Source organism: Balaenoptera musculus, chromosome 1, assembly GCF_009873245.2.
Source record: "Balaenoptera musculus isolate JJ_BM4_2016_0621 chromosome 1, mBalMus1.pri.v3, whole genome shotgun sequence".
Classification (NCBI taxonomy): Eukaryota; Metazoa; Chordata; class Mammalia; order Artiodactyla; family Balaenopteridae; genus Balaenoptera; species Balaenoptera musculus.
In genome coordinates, this window is record NC_045785.1 from 2,066,441 (window position 1) to 2,088,803 (window position 22,363).

Sequence of the window (22,363 nt, forward strand, 5' to 3'; positions counted from 1 at the left end):
CCCTTTCCCACTTGTGTCCCTCAGGCCTCGGCAGCCGTCACAGGTGACATCGGACATCCCCGGTGAGGCTGGCGAAGGGAGTGGAGGAGGAAATGCGTGAAGCTGGCCCTCTGTCCCCAGCGGCGCCCACACTGTTGACCACAGATCCCAGGCAGCCCTCTGCTCCTGCGCTGGCCTCTCGCTGCCACCAGGGGGCGCCAGTGCCCCGCCCTGAGCGCTCAGGAGGGGAGGGCAGGAGCCCCTGCCAGGAGAGGTCTGGGGTCCCACACGCCCCGTGGCTGTTCTCTCGGCATCTCCCTGCAGCCCTCAGAGGCTCTGGGAGGGCAGGCAGGGCTGGGAGCCCCTGGGGGCGGGGCCCGGGCTGAGAGGCTGGGGGTGGGGCCCACCGCTTGGGGAGGGGAGGCTCCCGGGCCCCACGTTCCGTGCTGGCCTCTGGGACTCCAACCCCTCCAGGAGCTCCAAGAGCCAGGACCACCCTCAGAAGCCAGCGCCAGCTGGGGGCCAAGGCCAGTTGCCAACACAGAGAAGGGCAGGGGACACACAGCCTGGTCCTGTGTGCACGACGTCTGCCTCTCACGGGGTGAAGCCTGGGTGGACACCACTCAGTGCACAGGGCCAGCTGCCGCCCTCCCATCCCACTGGGCCTGTGCCCCTGGCACGTGGGTAGCAGGTTCCTGGCCGGAGTCAGACCTCACCCACCCGCCTTGGGGCCTCCACTACCTTCCAGGCCCTTGGGGGAGCTGTCTGACCCAGCAGGTCCTGAGGAACAGAACAGGGTGTCAGCAGGTGTGCGGTGGGCCTGGCCATGGATCCCCATGTCGTTTATTCATCCACCCACCCATCCATCCATCCACCCATCCATCCATCCATCCACCCATCCACCCATCCATCCATCTACCCATTCATCCATCCATCCACCCATCCATCCATCCATCCATTCAACCATCCATCCATCCACCCATCCATCCATCCATCCACCCATCCATCCATCCACCCACCCATCCACCCATCCACCCATCCACCCATTCATCCATCCACCCATCCACCCATCCACCCATCCATCCATCCATCCACCCATCCACCCATTCATCCATCCATCCATCCATCCACCCATCCATCCATCCACCCATCCATCCATCCATCCATCCATTCAACCATCTATCCATCCACCTAACCATCCATCCACCCATCCATCCACCCATCCACCCATCCACCCATCTACCCATTCATCCATCCATCCATCCACCCATCCATCCATCCATCCATCCACCCATCCATCCACCCACCCATCCATCCATCCACCCATCCATCCATCCATCCATCCATCCATCCACCCATCCATCCACCCATCCATCCAAACATTGCGGAGGGCCCAGCAGGGACTGCTTGCCCTCACAGAGCACACATGGAGGCGACCTGGGCAGATGCAGCCCCTCTCTAGGCCACACTTCAGTCTGTAAAAGGAAGGGCTTGGACCAGACAATGTCCGTCCGCTGTCTCTGACCCTGGAGCCTGGGTTCTCAGGTTGGGGCAGCCGCCCGGCAGAAGCAGCATCCCACAGCATCGGGGAAACCAAGTCCCCACTCACCTGGGGAGATGCCCTTGCTCAGAAGAGTGGGGCCGGGCAGCTGTCTGAGGCATGGGGCCCAGCTGTCTGTCCCCTCCCGGAGCCCTGGCCTTGGAAATGGGCAGGAGTCGGGCCCCTCCATACCTGCCACCAGGAGCTGGGTGGCATGACTTGGTCTCTGAGCTGCAGCCCCACCCTTGCCCTCCCCGTGTCCCCATCTGGCTGAGGCTCTGAAATGAGGATGAGCGGTACCCATGCCGCCCCCCTCCCCAGTGCTGTCCATCTGCCCTCCGCCCACTCCCACCGGGAGCGCAGGTGTGTCTGCGGCCTCCCAGGGTCAGGGGAGGCGGACAACCTCCAGGCGCTCCAACAGTGCCGGGCTCCCAGGACCCTCCCAGCACGGTCCCTAGAGGCTCCCAGAAGGACGCAGTGTCCAGGAAAGAGCCCTCCTGCCTCCTGCGCGTGACGGCAGGAGCTTGGCCACACGATGGCCAGCATTTCCCAGCCCTCCCAGGACAGCCCTCTTAGTCCCTGGAGATGTCATCACGCCCAGGCCCTGGCCACAGGGACAGAGGGACACAGTCAAGACCACTCACCCCACCACCAAGCCCCGGGTCTCATCCTGAAGCCAGCTGGCCCTTTGAGCCATATGCACCGCTCTCAGAGACCTCGCAGCCCACCCAGGAAGGCCGGGGCAGGGGGAGAGTGATGGGCTGGGGTCTATCCTGAAGGCCCAAGGCGCTCAGGGCTCTTCCTGACGGCTCTGCATTTGTGGATCCAACAGGTAGATCCCGGGGCTGACTGAGCCAAGGTAGAGTGTCCTCTGGCCTCGAGTTACAGAAGGAGCCAGAAACCCTGACACCTTCCCCCTCACATGGGAATCCAGACGACGCAGCCAACACTGTGTGCGCTCCTGGGAGACAAGAGGGCCGGGGGGCTGGGAGCAGAGCGGCCGGCACGGCCTGCAGCACCCGCTGTGCCCACCGCTGCCCCAGCAGCTCAGCCAAGCAACAAGCAGGCCGCCCGGCTCAGCCCTGCACCCAGTCCCGCAGAGGCAGGGCGGGCGGGGGGACGGCCCCTCAGAAACCTCAGCATCCCCATCGGCAAAGCAGGGCAGGGAGCTGGTCAAGCTGGAGTTTTCCCAGGAAAGTGTGAGTGCCCCCGAGCCCACGTGCACCCGGAGCCCCCAGTCTTGGAGCTCTCGCGGGGGTTCTGGAGGGCAGAGACCACGCACACAGCTCCACCCGGGGACAGGCGGTGTGAGCCCAGGATGCCTGGCCGCCCTCCCAGCAGGGCTGTGAGAGGAAGGCCCTGGCATGGGCTGGGTGCCTGCGCTGGGCACTGAGTGCCATGTGGGTACTGGCCACCTTGTCTGTGCCACCGTGTCCCCAGGAACCTCCCCACCCTGGGGGCACCCAGAGAGGCCCACCCGGGGAAGAGCAGCTCGACCACCCCGGGAGGCAGTGGTCTGTCCTGGATCCAGCCCAGAGCCGCCCTGAACCTATCTGTGCCCAGACTGCCCTGCCCTCGGCCTGGAGGACAGCCCTTGGGAGGGGCGGATCCAGCGGCGTGGGCTGGGGCTGGATGGGCCAGAGCAGGGCCCCCTCCCCGACCCCTCAGCCCACGCAGTGACAGACGCCCTCGGGAGGCATCAGCTCCCAGACCTGCTGCCCTGACCTCCAGGAGGGCAGATCCAAGGCCGGGGACACCGGAGCCAGAGTCCCCAGGGATGGCAGAAAGGCCCAGTGGACTCGAGGGTCCCTCCGAGGCCCAGCCAGCCTCGGCAGAGCCGTCTGCCCTCACAGAGCCCAGGCCACACTAGGCAGCGTCAGGCTGCCCAGGGAGTTGGGAGGAGTGCAGGGCGCCCCGTCTGTCTGAGCCCAGGCTGGGGAGGGGGATGGGCTCCACAGGTAGGAATCCGGGCTCCACAGGTAGGAATCCGTGCTCCACACAGAGGTGCCCGCTGCCCAAGAACATTTCGAACTGACCCGTGGAACCAAACCGTCCGGTTTCTCTGTCCCAAGGATTCACGGGCCTGCACACGCCAACGTGCACTGTGGTTTCCTAGGGAGGGTCAAGGGGTCCCCAGGTCGGGGTGGCCACAACCCCTGGGGAGAGCACGGATGCACACGGACACGTGGGACACCTGGGCTCGGTCCTGCTCCGGGAATGGCCTGCACCCCCTTCTGGCCTCGAGGCCGGCCCTGTGGAACCTCGATGCACAGCAGGAGAGGCAGCAGCTTGGGGCGTCCTCCCCGAGCCCTCTGACCCCAGGGGAGCTGCTGGAGGGCTAACCGCAGGTTCATCTTGCCCTGACCCTGAATGGTGGGGTGACCCGCCCTGCTGCTCCTGGTCCCCAGCAGAACAGATGGCTGCGAGACTGGCTGGGTGGCAGCTCCCCCTCAGCCAGCGCCAGCTGGAGACCAGTTCCACAGGCTGTCAGCACCCTCGGCCGGCCACCACCTCCTCCCCCGGCGGTAACTGCCGCAGTCAGCTGGCCTGGCTCTGCGCGTTCTGCTGTCCAGGCTGCCATCCGACCGGGGCGCAGAGGCCAGGCCCTGCTCTGGGATGCTGGGAGCCGCCGGGACCCGAGGGCAGGCTCCGGGATGCCAATGCCAGTCCCTCGCTTGCAGATCCCTCACGAATTACCCTGCCTGGACAGAGAGGCAGGCACAGCCCCAGGAACTGAAAGTGGGCAATCGGGGCCTCTCCTGGGATTTGCCCCCAAACAGCGACAGCTCTGGCGGCAGGCACAGCGGGCAGAGCGGACACAGGGCTGAGATGCCCGTTCAGGAGCCCAGGAAGAGCCAGGGCTCTCGGCTCACCAGGGCCCACTGCCCCAGGCCCCCTCCACAAAGTCTCAGGGCACTGCCACGCTGGGGTACAGGGTCGTGGCCACCTAAGCCCAGGGGCAGGATCAGCCCTAGAAACGGCTTCTGTGTGCAGATGGCCACAGGCAGGAATTCTGACTCACGGCTCCTCTCGGCAGCTGCTACATTTTATTGACTCATTTAGGTGCCAGGGCCCTGGGGTAAGAGGTGAGCGCCAGCCACGGAGACTCCGCCGTGCGGGAAGCAGCAGACTCCTGGGGTGATGGGAAGGGGGCCCGACACGGCGGGGGTGGCGTCAGCAGCGGTCACGGACACCCCACGGGTCCTCAGAAGGCGGCCCCTTCGGCCCGAGCAGGACGGCGTGTCCACACGGGGCTGGAGGGCAGGCTCAGGTGGCTTCGTGCGCAAGTTCCCTTCCACACGCCATTCTCGGGGGCAGGGGCCCCGGCCGGCCTGTGAGGACCTCTCCCCTGTGCCCAGGCCGAGCCGCCCACGTGCAGGGACCCGCACATGCCGCACCTCCCTCCCCAGCCCCCTCCGCTGCCCTGTGCCCCGCCCCCGACGCCCCACTACGCAGGGCTGCGAGCACTCGGGGGGCAGGCACTTGTCTTATCGAGCCCCCCCTTCACCGGGCTGGGCTCCCCTGCTCCCCTCCCCTGCAGAGAAAGGCGAGAGGCCTCCCAGCAGAGCGGGGTCTCAGGGCCAGCAGCACTGCCCTGCCCGTCTGGGCCCAGCCGTTCCTGCGTCCAGAATAGGAAGCGCCAAGCTGCCCACCGCAGCTGCCCAGGGGCTGGAAAATGGGGCACCGCAGCCCCTTGGCGACTGGGCAGGTGCCTGGCTTCACCAGCCCAGCGCACTGCCAGGAAAAGGTCAGTCAGAGGGCCGGGCACTGGCCCCTCGGCCCCAACACACCCGGGGAACTCCCGCACCCCAACTCTTGTCAGTCCCAAGGCGGCGACGGTCCAGGGACCCACACAGGGCACGTGGGCTGCACAGATTCCCCAGACACCGTCCAGGCTCGCCCACCCCAGCGGGGCCTCCACGTGCGCCCCGCCCTGCCCTGCTGGGCCCAAGAGGCCGTGTGCCAGCACTGAGCACATTACTGACCCCAGCAAATCAGAAACTGCCGGGGCTCAGTGGTCTCATCTGTATAATGGGACACGCACCCAGCCCACCCCAGGGCACGCCCAGGACTGCCCTTGCAGCCCAGCGAAGGGCAATTCACCAGAAGAGTCTGGACTGGCTTCCGGGGGTGTGGACAGGGCACCAGGGCCGAGGCAAGGGAAGGGCAGAGGGCAGATGCACAGGGTCCTTTCAGGAAACCACCCAGGAGGATGGGCGGGACTCCAGCCTGGGGCAGCCCTGGGGAGGGGAGGCTGGGAGGCCTTGTCCTTCTCCGCAGACCCAGCCTCGATCCTGCCCGGAAAGCAGGCCCCTCGTGGGCAGGGGCACTGGAGCCACCTATTCACCAAAAACCCAGCTGGGAAGCATGGGGGCAGGTGGGGCGAGCTCACAGACCCCCAGACCCGGAGGGTCTGCCTCTTGGTGGATCCTGCTGTAATTACGTCATTAGAAGGCCAGCCCTGGGAGAAGCCCATTGTGCACGAGCAGGCCTGGAGGACACAGTCATCTCGAAAGACAGAGGCGCCTTTGTGGGTGGTGGGGTCTGGGGGACAAACCTGGTAATTAAACGATTCACAGAGCGAACATGAATGCCCTTCCCAGAGTCGGCCGCTTTGTAAGGGCTGGGATTCTGTGTGCGGGCAGCCCCCGGGCTGTCCTGGAGCAGGCGGTCTGCAGACCCGCTGCCCTGAAGGGACGCGGACCACCGAGTACAGGGCAGCGGGCCACACCTGTCCCAGCCGACTGTCACGGCCAGCAGGGCCAGGGCAGAGGGCAGGATCAAAGCCACCCACCACCTCCATTCAACCCAGCAGGCCCTCCCCACCCCCGGCCAGAGACGGCCCCCACCCCAGGCAGCAGAAGACACCAGTGCCAGCTGCTGCAGGGCGTGGGGCTCGCTGGAGATTTCGGGAACTGTCCTCAAAGGAGGGGTTTAGTGCAGCTAAGTCGGGCGTGTGTGGAGAAGCCAAAGGCCACACTGTCCGCCAGGGCAGGGGCAGCGGGGCGGAGCAGAGCACAGTGGAGGAAGAGGCCTGGCGGGGCGGGGCAGCTCTGCGCACCCCTCAGGGAGAGGAGGGCCGGGTCCCAGCCTGGTCGCGGCCGGTAGCCAGGAGCAGCCCTCGGTGGCGTCCGGACCTCGGGCCGGGGTCAGACTCCCGCCCTCCGACGCAGCGGGCAGCCCTGAAGGGCAGCCTGGGCGGCCTGCTTCCTCTCCGTTAATCAGTTATCCCAGCTCAGAAACAAAGTCATCCTTGAGCCAAGGCCCGGAGCGCCGGACCCGCCGGGGGCCTGCTTCCCGCCCGCACGCCCTCAGGGGCGGCCGCCTGCTCCCGCTGCCTCCTGGCAGAGCCCGGGGCCCCCACAGCCCCGCAGCCCTGCCTGCCCACTCCCGGGACCCCACCCGCCGACGCCCTGCTCCGGTGGGGAAAGAGGCTCCTTCCAAGGGGCAGGCCTGGGCGTGGAGGCTCCAGGCGGGACCACTGAGCTCCCTCCCCGCAGAGTGGGGTGGGGCTGGACGGGCAGGCCGCACAGGTTCCAGGTCATTCCAACCAGCTCAGAGGGGGCCGCTAAGTCTCCTCAGATTCCAGGCTGAACCTTCCCTGCCGTCCATCCCCACCAGCCCCTCTGGGCCAAACTGACTCACTCCCTCCACTCTGCTCCTCTGCCCCCACCTTTCTCCCACCTAGAAAAGCCCACCCTGCCCCACCTGCACTTCTCCAAGCCTTCCTCAGCCCACAAGCCCTCCTCCAGGAAGCCCTCCGGACCACCTGGCCCTCTCCTGGGCGTCAGTAGTGACGCCCTGAGAGCTCTGTGGACCCGGGAGTGAGTCCCAGAACTGCCTGAGATGGACCCAACCTGCCCATTTTATAGGTGAGGAAACTGAGGCCCAGAGGGAACCAGGGCCAAAGCTTCTTGGAGCAAGAAGTACCTAAGGTGACCCGGGCCTCAGACCTCAGAGTCTGCTCTCGTTCCCCGAGGTCAGCAGAGACCAGGTCACGAGAAACGACCAGCGTCCGTTGTGTCACCATTTATGATACAAAAGGAAGATAAATTAAGACGTAGTATGTTCTGAAGCATATGTTTTTCTTGCCTGTAAGATTCAAGGGCAGCCGGCCATGAGAAGCACTTGTCCCCAGCAGATCTTGGGGGGGCGGGGGGCAGGGGGTGGGGGGAGGCCTCTGCCGTCTCTCACTCCGGGCAGGAGCCCACCAAGGGTCAGGGGCTCCCCAAAGGTGCCAGTCCACAGGGTAGGGAGGCCGGCGGTCCTGGGGGGCATCCCAACCCCAGGTCACCCCAAGGGAGAGGCAGCGTGGGCACTACCCCCCACGGGAGCTTGGGCACGCTGTGCGTGCGGGAACCCCAGAAACGCAGGGACCCCAGGAACATGGGGCCATCCTCCCCCCACCCCCGTCATCCTTCACATCCCTCAGCGGGCCAGGCCTCTGGGGAGAGAAGGTCGCCACCACCCCCCAGGGCGCCCTGAGCCTCACCTGCACTGACACCTGTGACCTGCACAAACATCCCCCATACTTTATCCCCACCAAACAGCACGGGGAGTGGGGTCCAGCACGTTACCCTGAGGCCCACAGGCGCGTCTGGATGACACGATGCCCGCCCTGGATAGACAGCCGCCCTGGACAGACAGCACCGGAATTTGGGGGAACCAGAAAAAATATGGCTTTTATTTTCAAAACTGGAATCAGTTATAATTGGGGGGTGAGTTACATATGCCCAACTGTGCCAGGTCTCAGATCTGGCGGCCCCAAACCCAGCGTGGAGGGACCGGAAGGGAACAGGGGCGGCCTCTGCAGGTGGCACAGTCCTCACACCAGCCCTGCACACCCAACCCTGCACACCAGCTCTGCACACCCAGCCCCGCACACCCAGCTCTGCACACCCAGCCCTGCACACCCAACCCTGCACACCCAGCCCTGCACACCAGCCCTGCACACCCAGCTCTGCACACCAGCTCTGCACACCCAGCCCCGCACACCCAGATATGCACACCCAGCCCCGCACTCCCAGCCCGGCACACCCAGCCCTGCACACCCAACCCCGCACACCCAGCCCCGCACACCAGCCCTGCACACCCAGCTCTGCACACCCAGCCCGGCACACCCAGCCCTGCACACCCAACCCTGCACACCCAGCCCTGCACGCCAGCTCTGCACACCAGCCCTGCACGCCAGCCCTGCACACCCAACCCTGCACACCAGCCCTGCACACCCAGCCCTGCACGCCAGCTCTGCACACCAGCCCTGCACACCAGGCCTTTCTTCCAGGAGACGGTGCCCTAGGACGAGGCCCAGGGGCCACCCTCCAGCTTTGTCTACTGCTCCCTGAAGGCCACATCTGCCACCCAACTGGCCATTCCAGGAAGTCCCCGACCCTGGAGGGCCACAGACTGGTCACGAGCCCAGTCCCCCCCCCCAGTACAGATGCTCCTGCCTGGGAGGTGGGCAGGGTGGGGACCTGGGGATCCACCCCTCTCTCCTCCGAAGCAGATCGCAACCGTGCTCCACCCCCAACAAGGCCTGGCACCACGTCCGGAGACGGCATGGCCGGAAGGTTCCAGGCGCTCACTGGGTCGGACTGTGCTTCCAGCCCCAGCTCTGCTGAGCAGTCAGCAGCTGCCGGGCCTCCCTGACCCTAGATTCCTCTTCCACGAAGCAGACGAAGTGAGGATTCAGGGGCGACGCAGGCAGAGCGCGGTAAGGGCCAGGCGGGTGCGCCCGCCCGAGAGGCTGTCCCCACAGTGACCGTGGGGAGCAGGGCTGCTCTGGAGGCAAAGCCAGGCCTGGAGCCCAGGCCCCAAGAGGCTGGCAAGATCGCGGCTCCCACCCGGCCCCACCCCCACCGCAGCACCGAGGGTGGGCCTCCAAGCCCAGCAGCTGCCCCAGGCGCCCATCCAGCTGCGTGCAAAGTGCCCCGCTGGGTGCCTAGCCCTCCCCACTGCGCCCCTGCCAGCCCGTGTACCCTCTGGTGCCCAGGAGGCCGAGGGTCAGGGTCTCATGGGAGGGGCGCTGCTCAGTACGAAGGGAGCGTCCGCCAGTGATGCCCCAAGCTGGGCGCCTGAAAGAGCGCCAGGCGGAGAGTGGGGGCTGGTGGCCACAGGGAGCAGGGTGGAAGGGGAGGGGCTAGAGAAAGACTGGCCCTAGTGGGGGGTCCCGGCTGCTTCCCGAGGACGAGACCAAGGACAGGCCACACTGCAGAGTCACCTCCTCGCTGCCCTGCCCATCAGGCCACAACCCAGTCCCAGCAACATCCCCAAAGGCAGCTGGAGGCCAGGACGCCCCTCCCACCCCGACCCCGCACAGTCCAGCATCTCTCCACACCCATCTGCGGCCACCATGAAAGACCCCGAGAAGAGGCGGAGCGTGGCAGCTGGGCCCCTGCATCCCAGCCTGGACCCCAGTCTGCGACGGTGTGGGGTGGGGTCACCTCTGTCCAGCCCACAGAGGGGCTCGGGATCTAAAACCACGAGGAGGCCTGGCTGAGGCTTGGAGCCTGGAGAGTACAGGGCACAGGGCAGGGACCCCCTACACCCAGCACCTGGAGGTGACAGCAGTCCTCACTCCGTGGCCCGGGCAGCAGCCCCCGCCCCTGGCCGCCCAGAGCCCAGGGAGCACAGAGCCTTTCCGACAACAGTCAGCACCCCTGGGTACCAGCGCCCGGCTCAGAACTGTGGGACCCAGCCCCTCCCCAGGACCCCTGTCTTCAGCCACGCTTCGGGGGGGGCACACTTGTGAATGCACAGGGAACGGCAAGAGCGCAGGGGTCCCCTCTACAAACGGGGGCCTCAATTCCCCACAATTTCCTGGTTTCCCTCCTGTTGTTTACTGGGCGTCCAGAGCCTTAAAGAGCACGTCGCAGGATGTACGCCCCGCGTTCCCCTGGAAGAGACCCCAGCTGCTCACCAGAAGCAAGTTCAAAGCACCGGAAACTGTCCAGAGTGTTTCATTTCAATGGCGGCCGTGGCTCTATGCCCTGTTCCGGCAGGACCTGCGAGCTACACGGTCAGCAAAGAAATTCTGGACAAAGCAGAAAACCACCGGGGATACTCACGCCTTCCCCTCACGCCAAGAAGTCAGGAGGAATGTCTGCAGGGGTTCTTTGGGGGACTTTTCCGGCATTCGTCTGCACCACCCCCACCAGCACCTGCTTTAGCCCATCTACACCCGCGGCGCCCCCGGCATCCGAGGCTGGATCCTCAGCGTGTCAGGCTCCAGTCTGCAGGTGTGTGACGTTTACTCAATCGGTCCCCTTGGGTAGGACCCCAGGTGTCCCCCAGCTTTCAACATGAAGGACACGGGGCAGGGGTGCAGCTCAGGGACCCCTGGGACGTGCTGCTTCCCTGCCGGCCCAGGGACCCCGGCCAATCCCTGCCCACAGAGGGCGCGATCGGACAGGGAGCGCTCGGAGACGGCAAGGTGCAGAGGCGTCCCGTGAGAGAGGGTTACCTCCTACCCCCACCTCTGCCCGGCCCGCCCGCGCGGACCGCCAGGGCCTCGGTGCCTGCAGGGGACGCCACGCCACTCACCGTACTGACAGCGGGGACCGTGGAAGCCGCGGGGACAGTGGCACAGCTGGGCTGAGTCGGGCACGCAGTGGCCGCCGTTAAAGCAGAGGCCGGGGCTGCACTGGGCTGTGGAGGGAGGGAGAAGACGCATGAGGAGGGGCAGGGGCTTGGGGGCACCCCCAGCCCACCGCCAGGACACAAGGTCCCCGGAGACGCCTCGCCCCATAAGTCTCCCCCCAAGGTGAGGCCTCAGGCCTGGACAGAACCTGGACTCTCAAGAGACAGGAAAGCACCGCCCCCAGGGAGGGCACCCCAGGCGGGTGGGTCACACACGGCCCGACCGCCACCCCAGGGTCTGGGTTCAGTGAAGCCCCCCTGGGCGAGGCAAAAACCCCACTCCCTTCAATGGGACATAAAGGAGCTCCAGGGCATTTTCTGGGGGAGGCCGGGGGAGGAGGGTGGAGAGTAGGGGGTGCAGGGGAACAGCCCACAGCTAAAGGGGGCTGAGAGCTTGGCCAAGGCCCCCTCCCCCCAAGACCCCAACGGTGGAAATGACCAGACTGGTCCCACCCTCGAGGAGGGGCGGTGACAGCCCAGGCCCCCCGGGAGGGGAGGAAGGGAGGGTCAGGGCTGCGAGCGGCTGGCCTCCCCACCTTCTCCAGAGGGGACTCCCTGCTCCCAGACCCTCTCCCCACACCCCACCCCCAGCTGGGCCCAACGAGGCACCCTGAACCCACTGCCTCGTGGTGCCCTAGGGCTACTGAGCCCCCTCCAGCTCCAGGCCACAGCGTGGAGGCGGCCTCAGCCGGCCCGGGAGGCAGGGGCCCTGGATGGGAAGCGCAGGTGCAGTCCCAGCCCCGTCACAGCAGGGGCCCCGACCCACGCTGGACTGGGTGCCCCCGGGGGGGCTTCAGCACCAATTTTCTCGGCCCCCCGCCATGACCCCTACACCTACACAGTGCGGGCAAGGCCAGGGCAGGTGGGCTGTGCCCCCATCCCCGTGACCCCAACAGCCGGGCCCTGAGTCCAAGGGCTTCAGGGGTGCTTGCTGGGCGAGTGGACACTCTGAACAGTGGCCTGGACGCCCGCCAGGCAACCCAGAGCCCGGCGTGACCCACAGGTTCAGCAAGCTTGTGTATCGCTGGCAGCATTCCTGCCAGGAGCAGGGAGAGAAGCTGGATGGTGGAAGAGCCCAAGGGGAGGGATGCCGGCCAGGCGCACGGGTCCAAGCAGCCCCCTGGACCAGGCACTGCCCCGATGAGGAAACCAGGGCTCAGAGACACGCAGCACATGGCCCGGGGTCACACAGCCGCTGAGGAGGGACCAGGCCCAGGGCTTTCTGACTTAGAGTCAGGAGGACCCTGCCGGGGGAGACACGGGGGATCTTTGCAGGGAGCTGCTTCCTCCTCTTCTGTCCCATAACCAGGCTGCTGTCCCAGCCTTGGAGGGATCCCTCCTCTCGGGCCACCCTGCCGGGGTCCCAGCTGGCACTCACTCACACCTGGAAAACTCCCTGAGGATGTTTCTGAAATGCAGGGGGAGTGGGGGGCTGGGGGACAAAGCGGGTGCCGCAGGGGAGCCAAGAGGAAACGCACAGTGACCCTGGAACCCGCACAGGTGATTCCGGGCCTGGGGCCAACCCGGGCTGTGCACCAGTGTCCCCACTGCTGAGGGCCTGAAACCTGTTGACTTGTGCAATTTTGTGGAGGAAGAGAAGCCAGCTGTGTTTAGTTTTCACATCTTAAAGAGGTTTGCACCATCCTGAAGACCTTCAGCCCCAAACCACCACAACGGACCATGCCTCCGGGGGGAATCAGATGCCCAGGCTGGAGTCCACCCCGGGACTCTGCCCCCCAGGAGCCTCTGCAGGCCCCGCCAGGTTCACGCCCAGCCTGGGGGTCCCCGCGGACAGCACCCTGTCTGCATCCACCTCTGCGGTCAGCTCCAGAGCTCAGGGGGAGGTAGCAACCCACTGCCTGCTCCCATGCCCCTTCCCCAACTTGGTACATGGTGTCACATCCACAGAGAGGCTCAGGCCAGAAACCCGGGAGCCGTCCTCACACTCGGCCCGTATCCAATCCAAAGCCAGCCCATCGGTTCTACCTCCCATGCCCCTCGAGCCCACCCTTCTCTCCGCTTCAAGGCTGGACAAAACCGCCACCAGCATCCCCGCGGACGCCTCTTAGCCGGTCCCACTCACCCGCGTCCTTTCTCTACGCTGCAGCCACCGTGATCCTTCACAACAGGAAGCGGATCGTGGGCGCCTGGTTGAGAGCCCTTCGGTGGCTTTCCATGGACCTGGCACAGAGCCCCCGGCCACCCGTCACACCCAGCGGCTGTCCACCTGGACAAGTCGTCACTTCCTCAGGGAGCCTTTCCAAGCCCCCGGCCAAATCAGCGCTCACAGCGCCCTGCGGTTTCCCACCGCAGCACCTTTGAGTGTAGCCAGCCCTTAACAGGGGCGACAGCTCAGCTCCCACCCCGGGCCTGGGCTCCCTAGGGGCAGGCAACTACCCCGCCTCCATCACCATCACGTTCCTTGGAGCCACCGACACGCCGACACTTAGAAGGGGCTCCATAAACTTTGTTGAATGAATGAGTAAAGAGATAATTAAAAGTCAGGCCAAGCGGGACGTGAGAGAGTTATTCGTCAGGAAGCCTTCGGGGGGAAAGGCAGGCACTCAGGATCCAAGAGGGATGCACAGGGCAGCACATCCTTAGATGGAAAAAAGAAAAGGTTTCACAACAAAGATGCACAAAGCTATGCCCCAAACCAAGAAGGATTGCTCCCAGTGGTCCCAAGGCTCGTGGGACGCGGGAAAGATGGGGTTACCGTGGCGGGAAGCCTGAGACCAGTGGCACGGGGTGGCACCGGGCACACACGCCTCGTGGCAGGACGGGCAACCAGGGCACAGGGACGGGGCATCACTGCAGAGCACCCGTGGGTCCAGCCCTGTGTGATCCCTCCCCCAGGCCAGGCGGGAGTCAGCGACGCCCCCGGCAACCCAGCCACCCCTCCCGCTGTCACTCAAGCCACCTCAGGGACAAGCACCCCCCAAAAGACCCCACCGCAGCTGAGGAAGGGCCACAGGCAACAGTCACAAGACAGCCAAAACCTGGAAATGGAGCTCAGGAGCAGCAGACCGTGGCTTCGTATAAGGATGTTTGTTTTCCTCGAAGAGAAAAGGGAGGGGCCGTGTGTGAGAAAAGAGTTGGCAGGTAGGAAAATGGACCCAGCGGGATGCGTGGAAATGAAAAACATGAAAACTCCACATACAGGTGTTAAATGAAGGTTGGATGCTTTGAAAACAATTTACAGATTGCTAAGTAACAGACGTGTTTTATACTTAACATCAGCTACGTTTTTAATGAATTTTATGAGCGCCTACTGTATGCCACGGGGACAGCAGGGGGCTGGTTTGGGGACCCACCCTCGTGGCCCTTGGCTGGGACTGAACCCACAGGACCCTCAGGGGCCCTGGAAGGAACTGTGCAAACCCACGAGTATGAGAAATGCAAGAACAGGTGGAGGTAAGCCCGGGGGTGGGGGCACGGTGCCCACAAGGCCTATGGCTGCCAGGTGGCCACGTCCTCCGAGGCTACAGGATGCTCTCGCCCTCCCCAGACCCCGCTGGTTCCCGCCGCCCAGAAGCCTTCGCAGGGCAAGGCAGCTCAGGTTCTGTAGATCCGTGTTCAAGTCCCAGCCCTAATACTTATCAGTCAGTTGGAAATTTGGGCTTAACTCCCTTATACATGTCAAACGCAATATTCTCACGGACCCTTCACGCTCTCAGAGTGTTGCCTCCACACTGTCTCCTGGAGCTGAAGACTCACACAGCCCCCCAGCAGCCCACGTCCAGGGACCACGATCTCCTCACGTTACAGATCCGGAGCCGAGGTGCGGGCACGCTGACCAGGCCTTCGCCTTGGGGTGAAGCTAGGCGCATCTGCCCACATTCCTAGAACCAAAGGCTGGGAGGGTCCTTAGGGGTGTCCAGTCCCGAGGGTGCTCCTGGCCGGGCCTGGGTGCGTGACGGCAGATTTAGGCAGCACAGCCCCCAGAGCGAGGACACCATGTCCAGGCATCGCCAGTGGCATCCTGATGCCAGCCACTTCCTCTCACGGCGAAAGGCAGGAGACACCTGTGCCCGGCCGGACCTTGATCAAGCCCACTGGCCGTGGCGGCTGCAGCCGCGCTCTCCCAGGACGGACTGACCGTGGAAATGGGACTCGACTGCTCTCCAAGGGCTCAGTTTCTGCAAGTTCAGCCCCTGGACCACTTCCCTGGACCTGGGCTAGGCTGAGACCACGGCTCCTTCTCTCCACCCCCCAAGGGGCTAGTGGAAAGCTGAGTGACCACAGGCGGGAGAGGGTGACCCAGGCTGACACCTTTGTCCAGCCTGCCAAGCCACGCACCCACCCACAGGCTGCGGACACACACCGAGGTCACCGAATGTGTTTCCGGGAGCCAGCCTGCAAGCGAGTGCTCCTCTGTGTCCCCAGGCACTTCCCCCAAGCCGCCCAGAGGCCCCCGCAGGGCGGGATGACTCAGCGCAAGGTCATGGGGACACAGGGGTGGTTCCCTCCGTATCGTATCGCCGTTTCCTAAGCCTCATCCAAGTCGCTGATAAGAGCTGCCGTTGCACAGGCGGGCGTGGGTGTCCAGCTCAAGCTGACAGTGGCTAAGGAAGGGAGGTCACTTCCCTGGGAGCCCAGGGGACAGAGCAGGCCCTGAGCCCTCCTGTCTTCTCCCTCTGACCCTGTTCCTGCCGGCCTTCCACCCCGCGCTGGCCGAGGGCCAGGGGCCCGGATCACATGCCCCACTCCAACCTCCCCTGCTAGGACCCCTGCGGCAGGAAGGGAGTCACCTTAGTTCCATGCTGGGCACTCAGGCTCCAAGTGCTTGAGGAAGGGCCAAGCCCTCCAGGCCGGCTGCCCGGTGCCCTGTGCCTAGACCAGCACCCACCACACGGGGGGCCCCAGGAGACAGGTGGGCAGACAGACCCCCACTGCCCAGAGTCGGGCCCGGCTCCCAGAGTCCCTGCATGGTGGCAAGTCCAGGCACAGACGAGCCACACCGGCTTTGGGAGACCGTGTCCGGTCAACAGGAGAAGTGGGAGGCCGAGGGGCCACGGACCCTGATGACTGTGGAAGCCCGCTGCCCCCTCCAGGCCCATCCTGGGCTGCAGAACCCCTGGAGAGCAGACCTGGACAGGGCAGCATCCCTCCTTGCCCCCATCACGTCCACTTCCCGAAGGCAGTCGGCGGGGGGTGGGCGCTGTGCACCCAGAACCTACCAGAAGGGCTGGACCTGGCCCCTGCTCCGCCTGGCACTCGGATCGTTCTGGGCTCCGGGTGATGGTGGCACCTCCACGTCTCATTGCCTGTGCTCCCCACCGCGTCGCAGCCCCAGTGAGAGCACGTGTGTGGGCGTCTGCGCACCCATGGGAGTGGGAGCTCGTGCACACGTGTGAGCGATCGTGCACATGTGAGTGTACATGTAGGTGTACAATCATGAGCATGTGTGTACACGTGAGTGAACGCATGTGAGTAGGTCACATACGTGTGAGTAAATCCAGGCATACGTGTGTGCACGCATGTGTATGTGAGGCTGTGTGTGGTGAGCCCCTCTGGGTGTGAGTGGGTGTGTAATCGTGTGCTGGGCACAGAGCTGGGCCAGTGACTCACGGTTTGGAGAGACCTGGGGTGTGCGGGACACAGCAGGACAACACGCCCTCCCCCGGCAACCTGGGGGACATTCACGTCCACGCCGAGGACAGGAGAGCCAGGATGCCAGCTCTGCAAATTCCCACGCTGGGCGCAGGGCTGCCGTGTTGCATCCAGAACGGAAAAGGAAAAGAGAAGGGCAGAGGCCAGAAAGCCGAGGGCGGCCCTCCCCGGGGGTTCACGGCCGCCTTCCTGCAGCTCCTTCCCCGCAGGCCCCCACCAGCCAGGCCCAGCGCCAGGCCCAGCACCGAAGGCCCGCAGAGGAGGTGGGAGGGAAGGGAGGCCTGCCTGGCGGTCCGACAGTGGGACGCAGGGGCGCCGAGCCCAGGCCTCACCCCGGGGCCCTGATTGTAGGCACTGGTACCCAGATCCAGGGCTGCATCCGGGGGTCTGGGCTCCCGGCGTGGGGACAACGGACGGCTCAGCCCTTCCCTGTTCCTGTGGCCTGGAACCTTCCCTTCCCTCTGCGGTGGGGCTCTTCCTTGGGCACGAGCAAGGCCCACCACTCACATCACACAGGCCACCAACGCCCTGGACAGAGAGGCCTCCCAGACCCCACTTAAGCCGGCACCACCCATCGGTCAGCCCCTTCCCACCTCACTTTTCTCTGTAGCTTCCCCACTCACCGGCATGTAATCTGTCCCTTCCTTCCTTCCTTCCTTCCTTCCTCCCTCCCTCCCTCCCTCCTTCCTTCCTTCCTTCCTTCCTTCCTCCCTCCCTCCTTCCTTCCTTCCTTCCTTCCTTTCTCCCCCTCTGTTCCATGAGAACAGGGCAGGTACCAGCCTCTGCTCAGGCCCCTCCCATGCCCAAGCGCAGCGCCCGGCACCCCGTCGGCCCTCCCCAGACACTGGTCGAATGGATCACCTACACACTTCCCAGTACATGCTTTAGGGACACCGTTTTATCGTTTTGCCTTTTTGCTTCTTTTTCTTTTTTCCTTTTTTAAGAAAGAATTAGTTTGGAAAACACTACACAGTCTGTGTCAGAAGCCTGCAGTGCATATTAGCATATCAAAGCCTCTGAGAAGTCCTGCAAAAACAGAACCTGCTTAACGTGCTCTACACGGAGCTTCCCTTTCCCAGGGCTCTCTTCACATCCCACGGAGCTGGTGCAGCCCCTGGCCCCTCCTCGGGCACTGCCTCTCCAACCTGTGGCCTCCTCCGATGGACTGAGCCCAGCCCACATGGAGAGAGTTCAAGATGGAGCTACAGACAGTCTTCCCGGCACCCACTCCATCTCAGGCTCCACATGCAGGGCGTCTGGGGGGTTGAGCCCCTCCAGGCCAGGTACCTCATCTGTGCATTTGGGTCCCTGCTTCGATAAGGGGGAGCCAGGACCCAGGGTGACCATGGCTGAAACACTGGGAGGGTCCAGGCAAAATCTGCCACCTGACTGGGATAGAGGTGGAATTCAGAGAGCCACTGAGCAGGAGGCCTGGCACCCCAACAGCAGGAGGGGCCCCCCAGGGCACACGTGCTCTGGACCCACAGGTCCTGGGGAAGGCCCTGGTCACCAGGCACCCCACCCAGCTGGCACTTTTTCTTTTCGGTCACCTCCCGGTCACACATGCTGCTAAGTGGGTCTCGGAGGAATCCCAACACCATTAGAAGCTTCCTGCACAAATACCACGGGGGCCTGACACTGGCCCGCACGCAGCCCAGTTTCCAGGTCACATCCCAGGGAGGACATTTCACTGTGGCTGGTGGAGAGGGGCGGGGCCAGCAGGGGTCAGCATCCCAGGGCCCTGCCCCCGCCTGCCTACCTCTCCGGGTCCCCTGGCTGCAGAGAGCCTGGACCAGGGGACAAGGGAAGGGGCTAGAGAGGCTGGCGAGGGGGGGGCAGTGGGGAAATGAGGAAAGGGGCAAACAGACAGAGAGAAAGAGGGAGGGCGGGAGCCCTTTGCCTCATCACCAGCCCCTCTGCTCGCTCTCAGGGTCTCGGAGGACCCTGACCCCGTCTGCAGGCCTGACGCTTGTCGGCACGCAGCCGGGAGGGGACCAAAGGCAGCCACCCTGGACTCACACCTGACCCCCCCGAGGCAGGGCTTTCCAGGGACTGGGGGCTCCGGCACCTATTGGGACCCCAAGACCCCCACCCCAAGACAGGTGCCTGATGCGACCCTGCACCTGCCCCCAGTGTCCCCTGTGAGAGCCCCCGGTGCGAAATGCACAAAGGGCTTGGAGCCAGGCTTCCAGAAGGCTCCAGCTCCACCCAGCTGGGAACTAGCCCTGAGGGGCTACAGGCAGAGTGACCCCAAGGGCTCAGCTACGATGTGGGGAGGCTGAGGAAGGGCCCCTGGCCGCCCACCTCTCCTTCCTCCTTCCCCTGCCTCCGCTTCCTCTTCCTCGGCTCCAGCCGGCTCCCCTCACACCCCAGCGCCCATCTGGCTGGCCTGGTCTGCCCATCCTCACGCGTCAGTGTCATTTCAGTGTCCGCCAGCAGCAGCCGGCCTCCTGACGGACCTGAGCTCCCCATGCGCAGGTACTGACCCACCCGGTTCCCCTGAATCCCCAGCGCTCGGGGGCAGCGGAGCAAAAGCCAAACGAATGAAGGAGTGAAAACATGAACGAATGAACCCATGAGCCGGGGCTGAGGGTGGGATCCTGGGCTCTTGCCCTGCCCCGTGTGAACCGCCACCTACCCTCACACGCTGGCCACCCAGACTCTTGGGGGACAAGTGAGTGCCCCGAGAGGCCAGATCACAGGGCTTTTCCTGGATAATTCAAAAAAAACAGGGCTTCCCTGGTGGTGCAGTGGTTGAGAGTCTGCCTGCCAATGCAGGGGACACGGGTTCGAGCCCTGGTCTGGGAAGATCCCACATGCCGCGGAGCAACTAGGCCCGTGAGCCACAACTACTGAGCCTGCGCGTCTGGAGCCTGTGCTCCGCAACAAGAGAGGCCGCGACAGTGAGAGGCCCACGCACCGCGATGAAGAGTGGCCCCCGCTCGCCGCAACTAGAGAAAGCCCTCGCACAGAAACGAAGACCCAACACAGCCAAAAATTAATTAATTAATTTTTAAAAAATAATAATTTTACAAAAAACAGATAAAAGTCAGATACATAAATAAATAAATCCTGCCCTAAAAATGAATTTTTAAAAACAAACAACCAAGAAAGCCAAAGCCTCAAGTTCAGAATACACGTGGGGACCCTGTCCTGTGTCTCCTGGCTGATGTGACAACCTGGACCCCCAGGGCCTGACCCAGCAGCCGAGATCCCCCCATTTCCCCACCACCCCAGCCCTGCCCCCAGCCAGCCGCAAGGCCCAGGCTGCCCTGAGAGGGTCCCGGCCGAGACCCCTCCCCACGCCTGAGAAACCCCAAAGGCCAGTCCTGGGCTGGTTCAGGACCCACCCGCCAAGCGGTGTGGCCGCATCCCCCCTCCTGCCGGCCAGCCAGGCCAGGGCAGAGCCAGCTCGACCATTCTGGCCAGGGGCACAGGCGGAACCAGAGGACAGGCCCGCCAGGCTACGGGTGAGACTGTCGTGACCCCTGGCACTACGGACCTGACCCCATGCTTGCCTCCGTTCCTGAAAAGCCAGCACTTGGACCGTCTCCGCAGTGGGCCTCCTGGGGTCTGGACGGCCCTTGGCCCTCCCACTCCCCTCACCCAACCCTGGGATGGTCACTCCAAGACACAGGTGACCCCAAGGGTCATCAAACCCCAGTTCAGGGGTGCGCAGCAGACGATAATCATGGGAAAACTGCCAGGCGAACCTGGACCTGCACCTGCCCCTCCCCCTGCCCAGGAAGCCAAGCCCAGAGGGTCCCCACCCCAGGCCAGCCACGCGCAGGTGCACCCACATCCCTCCCTGGGCGCGAGAGGCCACACTCTCCCTCACAAACCCGGCGGGACGCAGGCCTAGACCCCACCTCCTCTCCTCCACAGGTCATCGCTGTAGAGATGAGAGCCACAGAGAGAAAGGCCGCCATCAGAGCTGGACGCTCCCACCCAGGGGCCGCTGGCCGGCGTCCACCCGGTCCCCCGCCGTCCCTCCTGTGGCGCGTCCTGGTCCTCTCCCCCGCCTCCCTTCCTGGGGAGAATTACTCATTTCCTCTCCTGGACAAACATCGCCACACCCTTTACTTTCCCCCCTTTCCCGCTGGAGTTCACAAAGGGTGTCTGTGGCCCCCGTCTATGGGCCCCTGGGGGCCACAGAACATGCGGGGACGTGACCCCTGAAGTCCAGTTCCCGCCCCAGGCACAGAACGGCCCACCCGTGGTTAACCCGCTCCGGGGGGAACCGCGACCCGCCACCCCTCACGATGCAGCCCGGCCTCACCCTGTCCAGATGCCGCGGCGCCGTCTCAGGGGAGACCTGACGCCTGGGTGGGCCGACCTCTCCAGGGGAGGGACACTGCCTCCTCGCACCCAGTCAGCCCCCCCTGCTGGCCCACCTGTGCCCACACCCACAGGCCGGGAGCCCTTCCCAACACCCTACAGCTGGACTCCAAGCCATGCCCGTTCCTTTTACGAAGCAGAGGCTTCACAGGCAGCCGCTAAGATCAGAACCCGATTCCGGCCCCTCTCAGTCCCCGGTCCCCGTGTCTGCAGCAGAGGCTGCCCACGGTCACGTGCAGGTGCTCAGGGGCTGCCCCCGCACCACCACCCCCCGCATCTGTCAGGACCTCCCTCTTTGAAGGAGGCAGCAGACGAGGAGGCTGAGGCCCAGGACGCCGGCGAGGGGGAAGGACTTTCCCGCAGCACGGGACGTGGGCAGGCGGGGCAGGCAGGGCAGGCGGGGCAGGCGGGGCAGGCGGGCCAGGGGCTCACGCTCCATAACACCGACGCCACACCAAGCTCAGGGGCGTCTGAGGCCACTGGCGCCAACCCACGGCCCCGGGGCTGCCCTCGGACCCCTCCCCGGTGCCGGGCACTTGGGCACCAGCAGACGGCCCCCCACCCTCCAGCTCGGCGCCCCCGCCAGCCTCTCCTTCCGCGGCTCCAGCCGGCGTCGGGGCTGGAGGACTCACTGGGCCTTCTCCTTCGTTATGTCACGCAAGCAGCCTCTGGCGAGCAGAGTGGCCGAGAGAGAGGCCCTGAGGTTTCCCACGCCGCGCACTCCCGTTAGACTGGACGGGAAGCTGCGGCATCTGCGGCAGGAGGGGGCCGGGGCGGGGCCGGCGGGCACTCACGGGAGAGGCAGCCCTGGTCTCCGGGCTGCTGGTTCCACCCCGGGCAGCACCGCAACACGGTCTGGGCCTCCGTGGCGTACACCTGCCTGTAGCCCGTGTAGTAGACGGTTCTAGGAGAGAAGGGAGAAGGGGGGCGTTACCGTCGAGGGACCGGGCTCGAGGCACTTCTGCCCGATGCGTTCGGCTCTCACCGTACCCAGTCCCCCAGACCGATTCTCCCACTGTCCCCATTTCACAGCCGAGCAGGTCAAGGCACAGAGGTGGGCGGAAGGTCTGCATCCCAAGGCCGCACCAGGTGAACGAGGGGCCCCTGGGGGCAGCGGGGGGGTGGGGGGGTGGACAGCCACCCTGGAACCAGCAACAGGGCGACACGCCGCCCCTTCCCCCTCCACCCCAGGGTGGTCGCGGCTCTGAGCCGGCCTCAGGACAGGCATCGTGCCGCACACGTGGCCCTCATCGC

The 22,363-nt window shown here is 64.9% G+C and overlaps 1 protein-coding gene across 1 annotated transcript in view; it reads right to left on the reverse strand.

Annotated features, from left to right (window-relative positions):
- Positions 1-22,363, reverse strand: part of MEGF6 (multiple EGF like domains 6) — a 98,618-nt gene that overhangs the window by 65,562 nt on the left and 10,693 nt on the right. The window contains exons 3-4 of the mRNA XM_036852758.1: positions 21,904-22,013; positions 11,063-11,167 (exon numbers count right to left, since the gene is read on the reverse strand). Coding sequence (XP_036708653.1) covers positions 11,063-11,167; positions 21,904-22,013 — 215 coding nt within the window. The remainder of the gene's footprint in view (positions 1-11,062; positions 11,168-21,903; positions 22,014-22,363) is intronic.